This window comes from Convolutriloba macropyga, chromosome 13 (assembly GCF_964194025.1).
Source record: "Convolutriloba macropyga chromosome 13, txConMacr16.3, whole genome shotgun sequence".
Taxonomy (NCBI): Eukaryota; Metazoa; Xenacoelomorpha; order Acoela; family Convolutidae; genus Convolutriloba; species Convolutriloba macropyga.
In genome coordinates this window covers 36,888,395-36,906,633 of record NC_134480.1, presented here as the reverse complement: position 1 = coordinate 36,906,633, position 18,239 = coordinate 36,888,395, and the positions used below count along the sequence as shown (strand labels likewise).

The 18,239-nt window shown below is 35.3% G+C and overlaps 1 protein-coding gene across 1 annotated transcript in view; it reads right to left on the bottom strand.

The window, feature by feature from the left end:
- Positions 1-4,109: 4,109 nt before the first annotated feature.
- LOC142351989 (uncharacterized) overlaps positions 4,110-18,239 on the bottom strand; it is a 379,819-nt gene continuing 365,689 nt past the window's right edge. Inside the window, exons 6-12 of the mRNA XM_075404285.1 lie at positions 16,152-16,286; positions 15,964-16,092; positions 7,339-7,479; positions 6,564-6,749; positions 5,962-6,081; positions 5,292-5,465; positions 4,110-4,369 (exon numbers count right to left, since the gene is read on the bottom strand). Coding sequence (XP_075260400.1) covers positions 4,206-4,369; positions 5,292-5,465; positions 5,962-6,081; positions 6,564-6,749; positions 7,339-7,479; positions 15,964-16,092; positions 16,152-16,286 — 1,049 coding nt within the window. The 3' untranslated portion in view covers positions 4,110-4,205. The remainder of the gene's footprint in view (positions 4,370-5,291; positions 5,466-5,961; positions 6,082-6,563; positions 6,750-7,338; positions 7,480-15,963; positions 16,093-16,151; positions 16,287-18,239) is intronic.

Sequence of the window (18,239 nt, the reverse complement as noted above, 5' to 3'; positions counted from 1 at the left end):
GCTCTCTGAAGAAAACATGAAAAAAGTTTTTAAAAAAACTAAAGAAAAGGAAACTCCAACGGGATATTTGATCCCAAACGTATATTTAATTGTCAGTATATGTGAGTAAAACAACTCATTCACTTTTCCATGTTAAACAACAAATCCACTGATTATGAAAATCATAGCCGGAAGACCCCGGAATCACCACAAAACCTCAGCAGCGGTCAAAGATTAAACTAACCAAAAAATAACTTAATTGCATTAATCAATTCAAATAAAAAACGAAAAAAATGAAAAGAAAGAAAAATTTGATTTTTATGCAAAAATTCTTCAAACTCCAACTGAAAACAATTGCTCTCAACATAAGGCGGAATACTTTTAAATTGAGAAAAAACCGATGCGTACTAAGGTGTTTGATGGAAGCGAAAATGACAACGAATTCACAATTATAAGTTTCCAAAAAAAATCTCGGCAAGTTCCGACGAGCCAAAAATTGATCTGCAAGTACGTTTTCGATACCGTTCGATAACTGTTCGATTCGTTGCAACCCATATGGAAGGCGACAGACTGAACTACAAAGAAACAAGAAGCCCGAAACCAGACAATTTTTTAAATGTTACATTTAAGTCAAATTGCGCGATAGAATTTTTGATCAAAAAGAAAAATTCTGAAAAAACTCAAAACTGCATCTCATGTCCAAAAAACGCATTAGACAGTTTGCATACAATTTCTGGTTAATAAGCAATAGAAGAATTATTTGGGCCGAAAATATAATTCAAGCTTTCAATCTAATTAAAAAACACAGCATAAAAGATATGATCGCTTAGCTTTATCTCGCTATCTGCTTGCGTTCTTCGTATATCTGTACTCTCAAAAAGATAATAAAAAGCGACTGAGAAAGAGGAATTTTCTCAGCTTTCATTAATTGCTGACATGTTACATTTTAATACAGAATGTTAACTGCTTTCAAACAAACTCCAATTAGAGTGACGTACTCGCAGTTGACCTCATCTGCTTGAATTATAGCCATTTTGAAAGAGGGAAGTCTTTGAGAGTGAGGCGAGTCACTCGTGACAAAAATTTAACCATGTAAATGAACAAAACAGCAGGAGAAATCCCGACCTAGAATTCGAAGAATTTTCATTGGCTAGACAAGCGCCAGACCTCGAATGGACTATGACCTGAATATGATAGTCATTTAGAAAAAAAACTATCAGAAAAGTGAAAAAAAAATTGAATCGAAAGTGCAGCATGTGAACAAAAAAACCACAAGCAAAAAAGCGAATTTCTGCTCAAACACCTTTTTCTCACTCTACTTTAAAAATTGGAATGGAAAAACTTTGCGCCTAAAAAATACTCGCTTTTTTGCTCAACTCCCGGTCCCGGCATGTCCGAAATCATTGCTTCAACTTCTCTTCAAAAATAATTAAGTATGAACAGACCTTAAGAAAATAGCTGGCAGATTGCCAGAAAATAGCCGCAATAGCTTCGTAGATCTGCAGTCTAAAAAAACAGTAAAGAAGACAGTTCAAAAAAATTCGCTTTTTCATTGAAGGCTGGATGTCATATTTTGATTAAAAATCTGTATAAGTTTTTGCTGCTTCTATTAGCTGCTCTCTAATAAACTTCATTTAGAAAAAAAGTGAATTTCAAAGAGAGGAAGTAATTTTTATGAGTGAGGTAAGTCAAGTGTGACCAAAAATTTAAACGAATGAACAAAAAGCAGATTTGAAGTGGTTGTGACGTCATATGGTCTTAACGAAAATCGTAACGACAAAAAACCAAGAGAAGGCCAATAATAGCCCAGCTATCGCTGTTCGGCCATTAAAAAAGACACACCCCAATATAATTCAAATTCTTTGAAGAGTAGAATACTCACTCCAATACAAGTGAAAAATGATTTCACGCTCGAAATTCAGTGCAAACTTCAAGAATGAATCAAAAAGCACATTTGGAGCAATCGTGACGTTACATCATTGGAAAAAAATCTTCGCGATAAAAAAGCAAGTTAAGTCCTGAACTACAACTCAAAAAGTTACCATTTACTAACAAAATGATTAAAGATATATAAGATAAATAAAAATAGATACCGTTCTTTAATCAAACTGAGGTCACAAAATAGCTTATATTAAAACACATAGTTTATATAGTAAAAAACATTCGACTAATGTGGGAATTTCTCTCGAACGACAGCTGGTAGAAAAAATTTGGCCCCACTGGGATTCGAACCATTGCCCTCCCGATCCATAACCAGATGCACTGACCACTGGGCTTTCAGGCCTTATTATAGATTTGCTAAAACGATTTTTTATTAGCAACAAGCCTTACTTCGGAGTGATAGCAATAGAAATCACTCAAAAATGAAGAACGAAAGCGTGCAAAAGTCACTTAAGAAGTCAAAGAAAGTTCTAGGAAAGCGGAAAATGGTCACGCGAAAAAATTTGCATAAAAAAGACCAACATGTTTATAATAATTGCTATGAACTTTGTTCAAGAGCAATTAATAAGAAAACCATATAAGGCTGGCAAACGTAGATAATTTTTCAAGCGTTGGGGGGGGGGGGGGGGTAGGTATAAAAACCGTTCCCATTCCATTCCCCAGTTCTGTTCAACACTCAAACCACTCAAGTTTTTTTCACGCTTTAACGCGTTTAATTTTCTGATTCAAAATTTACTCCAATAAAATTGATTAACAAAGACATTTCTCCAATACTCCTCGAATTGTGAAATTTGACAGTGCCCAAATACAATTCAAATTATTTGAATGGTACAAAACAAAGACGAGGGCAATTATAGTCACAACTATTGTTTTGCGGATATTAAGAACGAGAGCATTTAAATAAGCCGATTTAGTAGCTGACGCAGGCTAGTCATAATACTCCCTCGCAAATCGCAAAAAATGAATTGACTGTCAACGGACAAACTCGATAACGAAATTCGTTGATAGAGGACGTCATTTTGAAGAAAGGGATTGGACATATTTCATCACTTCTCTATCAAGTTAATAACTCCTCAAAAAATCAAGTGTGATTTTGTTATTGAAGCCTTTAAAAGGGCCACAAATTATTCTCCGGATACTTCTTTTGCTCTGCAATTTTGCCCTCCTGATAGTTCTTCAATTTAATTCCTCAATTTAGTTATTACAACCTTACTGAAGAAATATGAATTAAACATAGCCGGCAGATTGCCGGAATAGCTGCGAAATAGACTTGCGTGCCGTAAAATACAGATGGAAAAAGATACAGAAATGAGTTGATAATAATTATCGCCGCCGTCTATAAAACTTACAAGTTTATTTCAAAGGAGGTTGTTTTTGGGTGCAAAAAAATTTTCCCTGTCGCGTCTCGAACCGGCGATCTCCGGATTAACAGCCAGTCGCCTTAACCACTCGGCTGTCGGACCATACAATCTGTTTTCTTACAATCAATTTTTGTTTTAGGAACAGATTCTGTTTCTGAATAACCACAATTTAGGTCACGCAGAAAGCATCAAATCAAGCGCGAAAAAGCCATTTAAGCAGTGACGAGACAGAATGTTCTAGAACAAATGTAAAACGAAAATGAAGCGTCAGACGAGGAAACAAAAAAACATAGCAGGACAAGTCCTGACGTACAATTCAAAGAATTTTCATTGACTAAACAAAAAACTATACCTAGTAAGGACTATGAATGGATTGGGAAATCCATTTAGAAAAAAATCCAATCCAAAAAATCGAAAAAACAGAAAAAATCAAAGCGAAATTGCCGCATGTGAACAAAAAACCACTAGCGAGAAAGCGAATTTTTGTTCAAACACCGTTTTCTCACTCTACTTTAAATTTAGAGCGAAAAAATTTCACGCCACAAAACCACTCGCTTTTTCGCTCCACTTCCTGTTTCGGCGTGACCAAAATCACTACTCCAATTTGACTTCAAAAATCATGAAAATGTGTGAACAGATCTTAAAAAAAGACGGCGCCCCAATACAATTCAAATTCTTTGAATTGTAAAAAACCAAGAGCACCGCAATATAGCTACGCTCAGCTTACAGCTTCGCAGCTATAAACAAAATTACCCATACCTTCGCGGAAATACTTAATGCCAATAGATTTATTTCCAGACGTCTAAACACCATCATTGAACACAAAAGTACTATATCAAAATTTGAATTAAATCAAAAGCTGGGGCAATAAATTTTAAAGTAATTGAATAGTTATTTTAATTTTCATTTTTTTCAAGCTGTGCATCAGCGGAGAAAGGAAAGTTCGTGAGACAGGATCAGAACAAGCAACAAATTGATGATGAGCAGGATAGTCTGATGACGAGAGAGGTTCCTGAATGGAGAAGCGAAAGAACTGATGGGCACATTGAGTGACATGATCACATCTTCAGAAAGAACTCCTGGCAAATCTAAACAGAAGAACCAGGATTGTAGGTACAGCAGAATCTAATATACAAGCTTCCTTTTGGTTCAGATTTCTGACATTTATGTTACTTTTATATTTACATGTAATGCTTATCAATAAGCTCGAACTTGATTATTAAAAAAATTTTACACTATTAAAATGTACACTACCTTTATTTGTTTTTTATTTCGGATACATCTGGTTTGAAATACCATGTTTTTAATGTGATTTAATAAATAAAACATAACCGACTAAACGTCGGAAGAATTGCTCTCGAACTAGTGGGAGCTCTAATCAATTGCAGCCTGCTTCAGTCGGGGGGGAGGGAGGGGGAGCCTAAATGGGACTAAGAATTTCAATAGTGGGCTCCAAATAACCACATTAGAGGTTAACATATACCACTATTAAGATTTTAAGTAAAAAATGGCACCAGTTTCGGTGCACTTTTCATTTGACTTTTAGTATTAAATTGCCGCCAATTGAGTTCAGCTGCTTGAAACTGTGATTGAGAGAGAATTTTAGATCACGCGAAACGCAAAAAGTCAAGGGCGTAAAAGTCACTCGAAAAGTCAAAATAGTCAAGCGAAAATTTGGCATAAAAAAGACACACGTTTACAATAATTGCTATGAACTTCGTTCAATAGCACATATATATATATATATATATATATATATATATATATATATATATATAATATATATAAGATCCCAAATTAAAATAGCTCCTATAAGCATAACAAGTTGCATGACTTATCGATAAAATGAACCATTAATAACACCCAATACCCATACAAAAACCCTATACGAAGGCAAAAACGTTCGCAATTAAATACTCAGTTTACGCTTTTAATCGGCAATAGGCAAAAATTGTCAAACGACTGAAATTTAAAGCAATTCGTTTTTGCTAGGAACTTAGTTAAGTCAACCTTCAGAGAAGCATTCCATTTGTATCTCTTCTGGGTCCTTGAAGTAGTCGGCCGAATAAGAGCATTCACAAAAGAAGGTCGTCAACTCCGAGACATGACCAACTGTACACCTGACGTCATCCGTTGCAGAACATCTCTCGTTTTTATCTGTATGATCCTTGCACGCTTCCGTACCTAAGCACAGATACGCTTAAGGCAATTTTCACAGCTACCGAAGAGGCCACATTTTTCAATTTACAACGTGCTCTGATAATCGCCAAATCCCTCCTTCGACATCAATAATTATTCTTACAAATGATGAGAATACAATCAAATGCAAATTGTGAATACGGTGAAGTTGTTATAGCTTACAATGGTGTCCACTTTCTTTTTCATCCCTTATTGTTTAAACGCGCTACCTTTTCACCCCTCTATCATTTAGGATGACGGGTCATGGTAGACACAAAAATTCCAGAACTCAAAATCACGTGGTTTACTAACTCATTCCAGGCTAGCAAGTTTAAAGATACTGGTTTCAATCCAGTACTGGCGACCAAACCCCAGTAAAATAACTTTGCTCAACCTCAAAAAAAATAAATACTCCCTCCCCAATCAATCAACTTTGTCATAAACTGTTGGTCATTTCATTAGTTGTCCCCAAAATTAGTGACAGATACAAATTTTTTCTTACCATTAGGGTAGCAATGGAGGTGAGTAACGGCATCAAGATATGACATGTCACAGGTACAGTCCAAATCAACTCTTTCAGCACTCGTAGAATCCAGACAGTTGAAAGTGAAGTTCGTAGACACTACAACAACCATATCACTGTGAAATAAACTTCATCTATATAAACCATCCAAAAAAGGGTTCTGATTTTTTAAGGAAAAGGCTTTGCTTACTCATTTTCTTTATACCCAGCATATGTTAACTCTTTTTCAAGTCGCTTGAACTGGCTAGTTTACTGCATCATTGTCAAATCATTCGAGAGTGCTCACATGCAGAAGACAACCGAGCGTTTAAAACGCCACAAGTCGAATCAAATTGCTTATCAGATCTGAGGATGTCATTAAATTAATTAAATTTACCACTTAGATTTTACTAATCATTAATACGCTTTGAAAAAACCTAGTCAAGTTATGCCTTGAACCACTTTAAAAATATTTAGCAAAGACGTCATGTTGAAACTTACAAATTTGACCAAATTTCGACAAATAATTTTCACGCGGAACAGCAAAAAGATTTGACCCTTTTTCTCGGATAACATTATTGTAAACTTTAAGTCATGCTCACCAGATACACACCCAGTGACGTCAGACACATCAAATGGTATGAAATTATTGGCACACTGGCACTCGTACAAGTCAGGCTCGTCCGTGTGAACACAATGCGTATTGGGCTCAGCATAGCATGGATCAAATGATCTCTGTTTCCATTCATTAGTGACAGAATCTCTTACAATCTGGCAGTTATGAATTTCTAAAAATAAGAAAAACTAATCGATACTTCAAAGTAATAGGTCAAATTATACAGACCAGTTTCAGGAAAATATAACTGTTTATACAATAAATTGTCATTCTGGTCATCTACTTTCTCTAAGGTGGTAAGAAAAACCTTGCAGAGTAATTATTTATTAATGACTCATACAAAAAATCAGCAATTATCACAATCCATAATTTTATTCCCCATTGAGCGGTGACATCATTCTAGTTGAATGTAATTTAAACCAACCTGAACAGGTGAATCAGATCTTCAAAAGTCTAGAAAATTTTTAAGAAGTTTACAAAAACTAGCTTATATATAAAACAAGGTGTAATTTGTTGAGTCACATTAATTACTTAATTACATCATCTAAAGCTTCACGAAAATAAGTCAGTGTTAATCTTGCTAGAGGTAAGAAAACAGATCACTTAGTTACCTTCGATTTTGTTCAATGTTTTTATCGAGACATCATTCGACGTACAGACGCAATATAGGAAAAATCTTGAATGTCTATTAAGCGCATTATGAGCTCATGTCATTTGCCAGTTATACAATGTTGACATTGAGATTCAAATCTCATGTGAACCTTGGCATGTGTCATCAGCGGAAATATGTACAAGTGGAGAAGGACAATCGCATGCGTATGATCCTTCAGTGTTCACGCAGTTGCTCCTATCTCCCTCACTGCTGCAAGCGTTGCTTCCTGTCTCCCCACACTCGTCAATGTCTAAAGGAGACAGCTGATTTGTAACCAAACCTCAGTACAAAACTGTCTCTTTGAGATCGAGATTACGGGGACACCCACATAATCCCACCAACACCCCCCCCCCCCCCCCACCCCCTGTTAACAGTTAAGGGCCTTCCATAATTGATATTTACTTTAGGAGTGGTATGTATTAATTATAAAATTATAATTTTATTATATTTGCAATGGCTAAACCCATTTATCAGGTTTACAAAATATTATCAAAGCAAAAAAAACGCATTAGCTTGTTCACAGAGGGTAATGAGAAGCAATCCGTTCGAGTCTTTCCATATCCCCCCGGCTTAGTGCTCACATAGGGTACAGCACCCCCCCCCCCCCCCGTTACTGAAAATATACCATGATGTGGACTTATTTTTTAGTGGGCCCATTTTTCATGAGCTCAAGCAGCTCGAATAAAATTGATATTTTCAGCCCTAAAATGCCTCTGATTGGATATTATGCCATTGTTCATTATTAGTAAAATATCACTGCTTAATTTACGTGACACAGGCACATCAAACCAGTTAGATGGATGCCAGCACATTGAAACTGATTTCCAGTACAAAAACAACTGACTACAGTCCCGCGAATTTCTCTCCAGTCATACAAAAATTAAACATAACCGACTGAGGTCGAGCTCATTTTTTAAGAACGGCCCTTAACACCATAAGTACAAGTCTCCAAAACAGTTTCTGTGAATCGCATACTTGGAGACCAGTGAGCTACAAGGCTCTAAGAGAACCTAAAGCCTAATGAGTGCTACCTCTTTATCCCGTTTCTGAAGACCAAAAGTCTAAAGGAGCAGACGAAAAATCGGCCAAGCGAAAAATCGCATACAAAGACCAACAGGATTAATATAATTGCTAAAAACTTCGTTTGAGAGCAATTAACAATGATTTTCTAAAAAAACGCTAGTTAATTTATTTATGATTAAAAATTTCTATAACAATTCAGCGTCAATGAGGGGGGGGGGGGGGTTAAAAGTCCGGGGGGTGGATCAACAGTGGGGGTCTTCAACCATTAAGAACCACCCTTCACACCATAATCATAAGTCTCCAAAACAGTTTGAGCCGAAACAGAGCTGAAAGGCTCTAAACGCACTTAATGTCCGCTGGGCGCTACCTGTATATCCCGATTACGAGGACGAAAAGTCAAATGGGTCACACAAACAATCGGTCAAGCGAATAATCGCATAAAAAGACCAACAGGATTAAAATTAGAAAAAATTAAAACCAATTTTGTTCCCTGGAGTTTTGTCATGTAACCCATCTGCAAAATTTAAAAAAAGTTTTGTTGCCCCGTAAAGACCATTAAACTCAGAAAGGGACAAAAATATTTCAAGACTTTACAAACAATTGCAAGTTTTAACAAAATACTGCTGAAATTAGTAATATTAAAATATTCAGATTCATTTCGTGGTCTCAAGAGACTATCCAATATCCCTATTTCAAGCATTAATTAATTTCACTGGCTCAAAGATCCAGAAAGTTGAATGTGATAATTTTTGCAAAAATTTGAAAGAAATTTGAATTTCATCAGAAAAATGCTAAAACTCGAGTCCTTAGAATACTTATAACCATTGCATTAATTCTAGAAACTTTGCAGCAGCTTATCATCAAAACTCTGAGGTTTCTGGGCCCCTGGTGAAAGAAAAAATTTTTTTTAAAAATGCTTAAATCCGTGATACTGAAATCTTGGAGAACATTCCATTACATCTGGAAACTATGCAGTAATATTTTATCAAGCCTAGTGGACGTTCCATGGCTCTTGAAGTTAGAGAAACCTAGAAAACTGCAACAATGAAAATAGCAAGTTTTACCAAAAAACTGCTAAAAATTGTAACATTAGAAAGTTGAAAACTATTCCATGGCCAATATGATTTTTCAGTAACTTAAAACCATTTAGAAGATTTTCTAGCCATTCGACATGAAAAACTTGAAAAATGACAATAAATGTTAAAAACAATTGCAAGTTTTATTAGAAAAAATGCTAAAATTCGTGATGTTAAAATGTTGCAAAACATTCTATTACCACAAGAAACTATGCAGTAACCTATTATCAAACCCCACGGGAGGTTACTTGACACCTAGGGCTGAAAAAATATCAAATTGTCGAAAAACTAAAAAAAATGTGAAAATTAGTATAACTTAGCGTGTTTTTGTTTGGCGTACCAAAATATATAGCTCTTAGAATGCTCACAAAGAAATTGTGCAAAAAAAATTCTATCAACTTCATCCAGCTTCAATTGTAGACTGGTTCAACAAAAATTTCGAAAAAAAAAACAAGAAAAATTGCAACATTTTGGGCTCAAAATAAGGAAAAGTTAACATTAAAGTACGTTTTTCCTAGTAGCTTCACCAAAATAAGCGGTTGAAGAACAACTAAACACAGCGAGCGAAAAACATTATCCAAAAAACTTTCAAAAAAACCAATTCTCCAAAATCCATAAACGAAAGAAAAACACATTTGACTACAATAAATGTGAAAAAGAAAGAGAAGGAAAGAAACCCCAACCGACAGAGAGAGAGAGAGCTACGAAAATTTTCCAAAATAAGATTCGACACTGCAACTTTTAGTTTTCTTGCAACTTTTAGTTTTCTAGCCCTGTAAGTAATTAAATCATATAGAAAAAACAGATCAGTGCAAAATTTTAAAGTGTTACAAAATTTTGCAGTGAAAAAACACAAACCATATTTGGTCCCTCGAATTCTAGTTTTTGTCTCTGGAGTTCTGTCATAACCCATCTGCAAGATTTAAAAAGTTTCGTTGGTCAGTAATAGTCATTAAACTCGGAAAAGGACAAAAATATTCAAAAACTTTAAAAACAATTTTAAGTTTTAACAAAATATTGCTGAATTTCGTAATAATAAAATATTCAGATTAATTTCATTGACTCGAGAGACTATCCAGTATCCCTATTTCAAGCCTTATATAATCTCACTGGCTCAAAGATCCAGAAAATGGAACATGACAATAATTTTCAGAAGGAACAGACGAAAAGGAATTTCTGTCTAAAGGAGCAGAAGAAGGAAATTCTGTCTAAAGGAGCAGATTTCTGTCTAATATCGGTCAAGCGAAAAATCGCATACAAAGACCACAGGATTAATATAATTGCTAAAAACTTCGTTTGAAAGCAATTAACAATGATTTTCTAAAAAAACGCCAGTTAATTTATGATTAAAAATTTCTATAAGAATTTAGAGTCAATGAGGGGGGGGGGGGGGGGGGGTTAACAGCCCGGGGGTATCAACAGTGGGGGTCTTCAACCATTAAGAACCACCCTTTACACCATAAATATAAGTCTCCAAAACAGTTTGAGCCGAAACAGCTGAAAGGCTCTAAACGCACTTAATGTCCGCTGGGCGCTACCTGTATATCCCGATTACGAGGACAGAAGTCAAATGGGTCACACAAACAATCGGTCAAGCGAAAAATTGCATAAAAAGACCAGCAGGGTTATTATTAGAAAAAAAATTAAAACCATTTTTGTTCCCTGAAGTTCTGTCATGTAACCCATCTGCAAGATTTAAAAAAGTTTTGTTGCCCCGTAATGACCATTAAACTCAGAAAAAGACAAAAACACTAAAAAACTTTAAAAACAATTGCAAGTTTTAACAAAATACTGCTGAAATCAGTAATATAAAAATATTCAGATTCATTTCCATGTTTTCAAGAGACTATCCAATATCCCTATTTCAAGCATTAATTAGTTTCACTGGCTCAAAGATCCAGAAAATTGAATGTGATAACAATTTTCCAAAAATTTGTAAATTTGAATTTCATCAAAAAAATGCTAAAACTCGAGTCCTTAGAATACTGATAACCATTGCATTAATTCTAGAAACTTTGCAGCAGCTTATCATCAAAACTCGAGGTTTCTGGGCCCCTGAAAGAAAAAATCCTTAAATCCTTGATATTAAGATCTTGGAGAACATTCAATTACATCTGGAAACTATGCAGTAACATTTTATCAAACCTAGTGGACGTTCAATGGCTCTTGAAGTTAGAGAAACCTAGAAAACTGTAACAATGAAAAAAGCAAGTTTTACACAAAAAATTGCTAAAAATTGTAATATTAGAAAGTTGAAAACTATTCCATGGCCAATATGATTTTTCAGTAACTTATTATAAAACCATTTCGAAGATTTTCTAGCCATGCGACATGCAAATCTTGAAAAAAGACAATATATGTTAAAAAAACAATTCCAAGAATTATAAAAAATGCTAAAATTCGTGATGTTAAAATGTTGCAAAACATGCAATTACAAAAAACTATGCAGTAACCTATTATCAAACCCCAGGGGAGGTTACTTGACAACTAGGGCTGAAAAATTCAAAAAATATCAAATTGTCGAAAAACTGAAAAAAATTGTGAAAATTAGTATAACTTCGCGTGTTTTTGTTTGGCGTACCAAAACATATAGCTCTTAGAATGGTCACAAAGAAAATGTGCAAAAAAATTCTATCAACTTCATCCAGCTTCAATTGTAGACAAAAATTGTCCAACAAAAATTTCGAAAAAACAAGAAAAATTGCAACATTTTGGGCTCAAAATGAGGAAAAGTTAACATTAAAGTACGTTCTTCCTAGTTGCTTCACCAAAATAAGCGCTTGAAGAACAACTAAACGCGGCTAACGGCCACTAAAGAAACTTAATGCCCAATGGGCGCTGCCTGTTTATCCCGTTTTTAATGACGAAAAGTCAAATGGGTGAGGGGTGAGACGAAAAATTGGTCGAGCGAAAAATCGCATTAAAAACCAACAGGAATAAAACAATTGCTACAAACTTCGTTTGAGAGCAATCGATTACAAATTTAGATCCTCTTCCTCAGCAGCATTGGTGCTCTCGCATACCTAGAGCCAACAAAGGCTCCAAGAGCAACAAATCAGCTTAATGACCTCGGGTTTTACCTGTTCATCCCGTTTGAGGACAAAAACTTAAATCAACACAGCGAGCGAAAAACATTATCCAAAAAAAACATTCTCAAAAAAACAACAAATTCTCCAACAAATCCATAAACGAAAGAAAAACACATTTGACTACAATAAATGTGAACAAGAAAGAGAAGGAAAGAAACACGAACCGACAGAGAGAGAGAAAGAGCTACGAATATTTTCCAAAATAAGATTCGACATTGCAACTTTTAGTTTTCTTGCAGCTTTTAGTTTTCTAGCCCTGTAAGTAATTAAATCATATAGAAAAAACAGATCAATGCAAAAGAGTTTCCAAACTTTGCAGTGAAAAAAATCAAACCATATTTTGAGTATCGAGTTCTATTTTTTGTCTCTGGAGTTCTGTCATAACCCATCTGCAAGATTCAAGAAGTTTCGTTGGTCAGTAATAATCATTAAACTCAGAAAAGGACAAAAATATTCAAAAACTTAAAACAATTGCAAGTTTTAACAAAATATTGCTGAAATTCGTAATAAAGAAATATTCAGATTAATTTCATTGACTCGAGAGACTATCCAGTATCCCTATTTCAAGCCTTATATAATCTCACTGGCTCAAAGATCCAGAAATTGGAACATGACAATAATTTTCTGAAATTTTGAAAGAAATTTAAATTTTATCTAAAAATTGCAACAACCATTCCACTACCTCTAGAAACTTTGCATCAGCTTATCCTCAAAACTTGGAGGAAGTTTCTGGGGCCTTGGTGCCAAAAAATTAAAATAAACTTTTATATTTTTTTAGAAAAGCTCAAATCTGTGATATTAAGATCTTGGAAAACATTCCATTACAACTGGAAACTATGCAGTAACCTAACATCAAACCTAGTTGAGGTTCCTTGGCTCTTGAAGTTAGAGAAACCTAGAAAAATCCAAAACTGTTTGAAAAAACTTGAAAATAGCAAGTTTTATCAGAAAAATTGCCAAAAATTTTGATATTAGAAAGTTGGTAACTATTCCATGGCCAAAATGATTTTTCAGTAACTTGTTATAAAACCCTTTAGAAGATTTCTAAGCCCTGGGACAGGAAAAACTTGAAATACGACCATAAATGTCAAAACAAAAACAATTGCAAGTTTTGTAAAAAAAAAAATGCTATAATTCGTGATGTTAAAATGTTGCAAAACATTCTATTACCACTAGAAACCAGGCAGTAACCTAATATCAAACCCCGGAGGAGGTTCCTTGACACCTAGGGCTGACTCAAAAAATGATAGAAATTGTCAAAAAAAACTTAAAAATTGTGAAAATTAGTATAACTTTGCGTGTTTTTGTTTGGAGTACCAAAACATATAGCTCTTAAAATGGTCACAAAGAAACTGTTGTGCAAAAAATTTATCAACTTCATCCAGCTTCAATTGTAGACTGGTCCAACAAAAAATTCAAAAAAATGACGAATAAACAAGAAAAAATTGCAACATTTTGGGCTCAAAAACTCCTAAAAATGACCTTTCAACTTTAAAGTACTTCCTTCCTACTAGCTTCACCACATTAAGCACTTGAAAGACTACTGAACGCGGCTAAGTGCCTGTAATGAAACTTAATGCCCACTGGGCCCGACCTGTTTATCCCGTTTTCAAGGACGAAAAGTCAAATAGGTCAGACGAAACTTCGTTGAGAGCAAAGAATTACCGATTTAGTTCTGCTTCCTCAGCAGTATTGGTGAACTCACACACCTCCAAGAGCTACAAATCAGTTTAATGACCTCGGGCATTACCTGTTTATCCCCTTTGAGGACCAAAATTTAAATCAACAGCGAGCGAAAATTATTATCCAAAAAAACATACACGAAAAAATTCTCACCAACCGACAGAGAGAGAGAGAACTACAAATATTTTCCAAAATGAAATTCGACACTGCAACTTTTAGTTTTCTTGCAACTTTTAGTTTTCTAGCCCTGTAAGTAATTAAATCATTAGAGTCATTAGAGTATTGATAACCATTCCATTACCTCTAGAAATTTTGCATCAGCTCATCGTCAAAAGTTGGAGGAAGTTTCTGTGGCCTTGGTGCCAAAAAATTAAAAATAAACTTGAAAACTTTTAAAAAAAAGCTTAAATCTGTGATATTAAGATCTCGGAAAACATTCCATTACAACTGGAAACCATGCAGTAACTTAATATCAAACCTAGTAGAGGTTCCGTGGCTCTTTAAGTTAGAGAATTCTAGAAAAATCCAAAAATGTTTGAAAAAACTTGAAAATAGCAAGTTTTATCAAAAAAATTGCTAAAAATTTTGATATCAGAAAGTTGGTAACAATTCCATGGCCAATATGATTTTTCAGTAACTTATTATCAAACCCCTTAGAAGATTTCCAAGCCCTGGGACAGGAAAAACTTGAAATATGACAATAAATATCAAAACAAAAAGAATTGCAAGATTTGTAAAAAAAAATGCTAAAATTCGTGATGTTAAAAAGTTGCAAAACATTCTATTACCACTAGAAACCAGGCAGTAACCTAATATCAAACCCCAGAGGAGGTTCCTTGACACCTAGGGCTGACTCAAAAAATGATAGAAATTGTCAAAAAAAAACTTAAAAATTGTGAAAATTAGTATAACTTTGCGTGTTTTTGTTTGGAGTACCAAAACATATAGCTCTTAAAATGGTCACAAAGAAACTGTTGTGCAAAAAAAATTATCAACTTCATCCAGCTTCAATTGTAGACTGAAATTCAAAAAAATGACGAATAAACAAGAAAAAATTGCAACGTTTTGGGCTCAAAAACTCCTAAAAATGACCTTTCAACCTTAAAGTACTTCCTTCCTACTAGCTTCACCACATTAAGCACTTGAAGGACTACTGAACGCGGCTAAGTGCCTGTAATGAAACTTAATGCCCACTGGGCGCTACCTGTTTATCCCGTTTTCAAGGACGAAAAGTCAAATAGGTCAGACGAAACTTCGTTGAGAGCAAATAATTACCGATTTAGTTCTGCTTCCTCAGCAGTATTGGTGAACTCACACACCTCCAAGAGCTACAAATCAGTTTAATGACCTCGGGCTTTACCAGTTTATCCCGTTTCTGAGGACCAAAATTTAAATCACCAAGTAGAAAATTGGATGCATTTTAAGCTTTTTTTTTTCGGGAGGAGCTTTTTCTCTTTTCTATTCAGATTGTAATCTCACGTCAAAATAACTTTATGCAACCGATAGTTCAACGCTCATTTGATCTTAAAAACAAATCTGTTAATTTGAATAGACAGTAGCTTATTCACCAGTAGCCTATCAATCAATGGGTCGAACCTCGGCCCAAACTGATTTTAAAAAATTGTATCATAGATTTATCTAATTTTTTAGTGCTACCTGTATTTTTCTTCGGTACAAAAATGTCATCCCAGTCCCCGCAAAATGCACCGGTTAGTTAGATTTAATTTTGCCGAAAAAAGCGTGCCAATCAGTCCAAATCACTTTCGACATCAAATTCTGCGTTTATCACTGTTTCAGTAACCATAATAAATGTATTATTTGTAGTTTGCACGAGGGTTGAGAACTGTTCAATTTCTAACTAACCTGCACAACTTCCACTAATTTCCGTGTAGCCATCTAGGCACTGGCATTGAAAACTGCCATCATTGTTGATGCAGATATGATTCGCGTCAGTACATGGTCCTTGCCCATCAACATCGCATTCGTCGATATCTTAAAAATGTTCCTGAATGAAACAACTTTACTTAAGAAAAACAGTAATGGTGATTTACCATTGCATTCATCTGCAGTTGCATTGTAGGCAAAGCCGTCGTGGCATTCACAAGCGAAGGATCCAGGGATTTCCTTACATCGAGTTCTGACTTGGCTGGCACATGGATTTGGATCCTCGCTGCATTCAGCAATGTCTATAAACATTTTAAGGCTAAGTCTAACCAAGAGGCTGTCTCCGTTTGTCCCCTCCCTCCCTCCCCCCCCCCCGTACATTATGTACTACAACAGGCATGGTGCAAGAAAGCTCAAAAGTAATGTGCAAAAGATTGTAAAAGGTTCTCTACCTTCCCTCTTCCTTGATTTATATTACCCTAGTGTGGGGTTAGTGTGGCCACCAAAACATTTTTAAAAACTATAAGTACTAAACACTTTGGGGATCTTTTCCGTTTGTGCCCCCCCAGTACGTTATGCTCCCCCCAGTGACAGAGCACGTGTCATTACATAGTAAATCATTATGTAAAAATATTGCACGTGCGTCTGGGGGTTGCAAATAATATGCACCCACTAAGCTGGCGGGGCACAAACGGAAAAGATCCCACTTTGGTTTCATTTAGTTTCAATACTATATTATAGTACTACTAGTTTAGTCCTCAGTGTCCAGAGACTCGCAGGCCTCCATTTGCTGGCTGATTTCATCTTCCGTACTGAGTTGCAATTGCACAACAAGATTGAGGTACACGTACAGGAATTTGTGTTAAACGCTCCTTTTTAAGCCTTCTATGATCGTATTTTAGACAAATTTAAAAACATTGATTCTCATTTTCCTAGAATGTTGATTATGACACTGACAGTTAGAGTCAGTGTATGCAGTTTAATTTCATTATTATAAAGCACTGTAACGTAGTTAAATTAATTATAGTGGATATTCTGGCGGCAAGTTCGATTTTCCATGCAATAAAGCCTAAAAACAACAAACACCGAAAACTGTTACTACCGTCCGTGACGGCCATTCCGGGTCTTTCGTTCAACCCAAACTCCAGAAACGCCGAAAAGAATATAAGAAACCCCTGAGACAAAGGTAACTTGAAACACCGCAGTGATTTCGTGATTTGGCACGACACTTTGAACAACTCCATCACCCCTCACAAACGACAACAGGCCGTGTGATGTTGATGAGTTGGTTGCCTTTTTACGTCATTCGGACAGAATCAAGGCTATAGTGTACTGTCAAAGGTATGGTGCAGAAAACAATTTAAAACAGCTGTTGAAATCTGGAATTTTAGTGATCCAGTCAACGAAGCATTTGGTCTCAAGACGGAAGCAGAACATCATCAGCAGCTACATCAGGACCCCGAAATGGAGATTAAATCACTGGGGATAGTGTTCAAACGTCAAGCTAATCTAAGCAAACTGCTGAAAAAGAACGGGGAAAAGGAAACTCTGAAAAAATCAACGGGAGGCAAAATCTTGCGCTTACGGTGTCAGAAGCTGAAATAAAACCGCCAATAATCAACCGAAACTTGGGAAAAAAATTTGATCACTATGATAACAACAATTTTTTTGGTTTCCATCCAAAACAAGCATTTTTAACTCCAACTCATTTAAATTTGGCTGATGGTTTGTTGAAATATAGAACAATGCGACTTTTCTTGAAATTTTTAATTTTCAGTATACTTATGGGAAGAGAAAATCATACTGAAATTCATAACCGAAAATTTGAAAAGTATTATTCCAACAAACCTAATGTTTGTTATTTTTTAAACAGTTGATTAAACTTTTTTTGTTTTCTTCCTAAACCTGTTATTTTTTTGTCCACTTGTACGTCACATGCTGTCAGGGGACATTGAATTGAACCCAGGGCCTCATCTGGAAAATTTGATTGAGTATTCAAGTTACTTAAAAAACAGAGGAACAAGCCACTCGCTTTTGTTTTTCCTTATTAATTGTCAAAGCTTGAAGAACAAGTTTGAAGAGTTTGTAAACTTTTTGCAAACAGCTCCCATTAATACGTTTATCGCTGTAAATGAAACCTGGTCGGACACTGATTGTAATTTTGAAAATAACCTTTTAACAGCATCGCATACTTTCTTTGGGAAAAGTAGATCAGACAAAACAGGGGCTTCAAAGGGCGGAGGAGTAGGTATTTT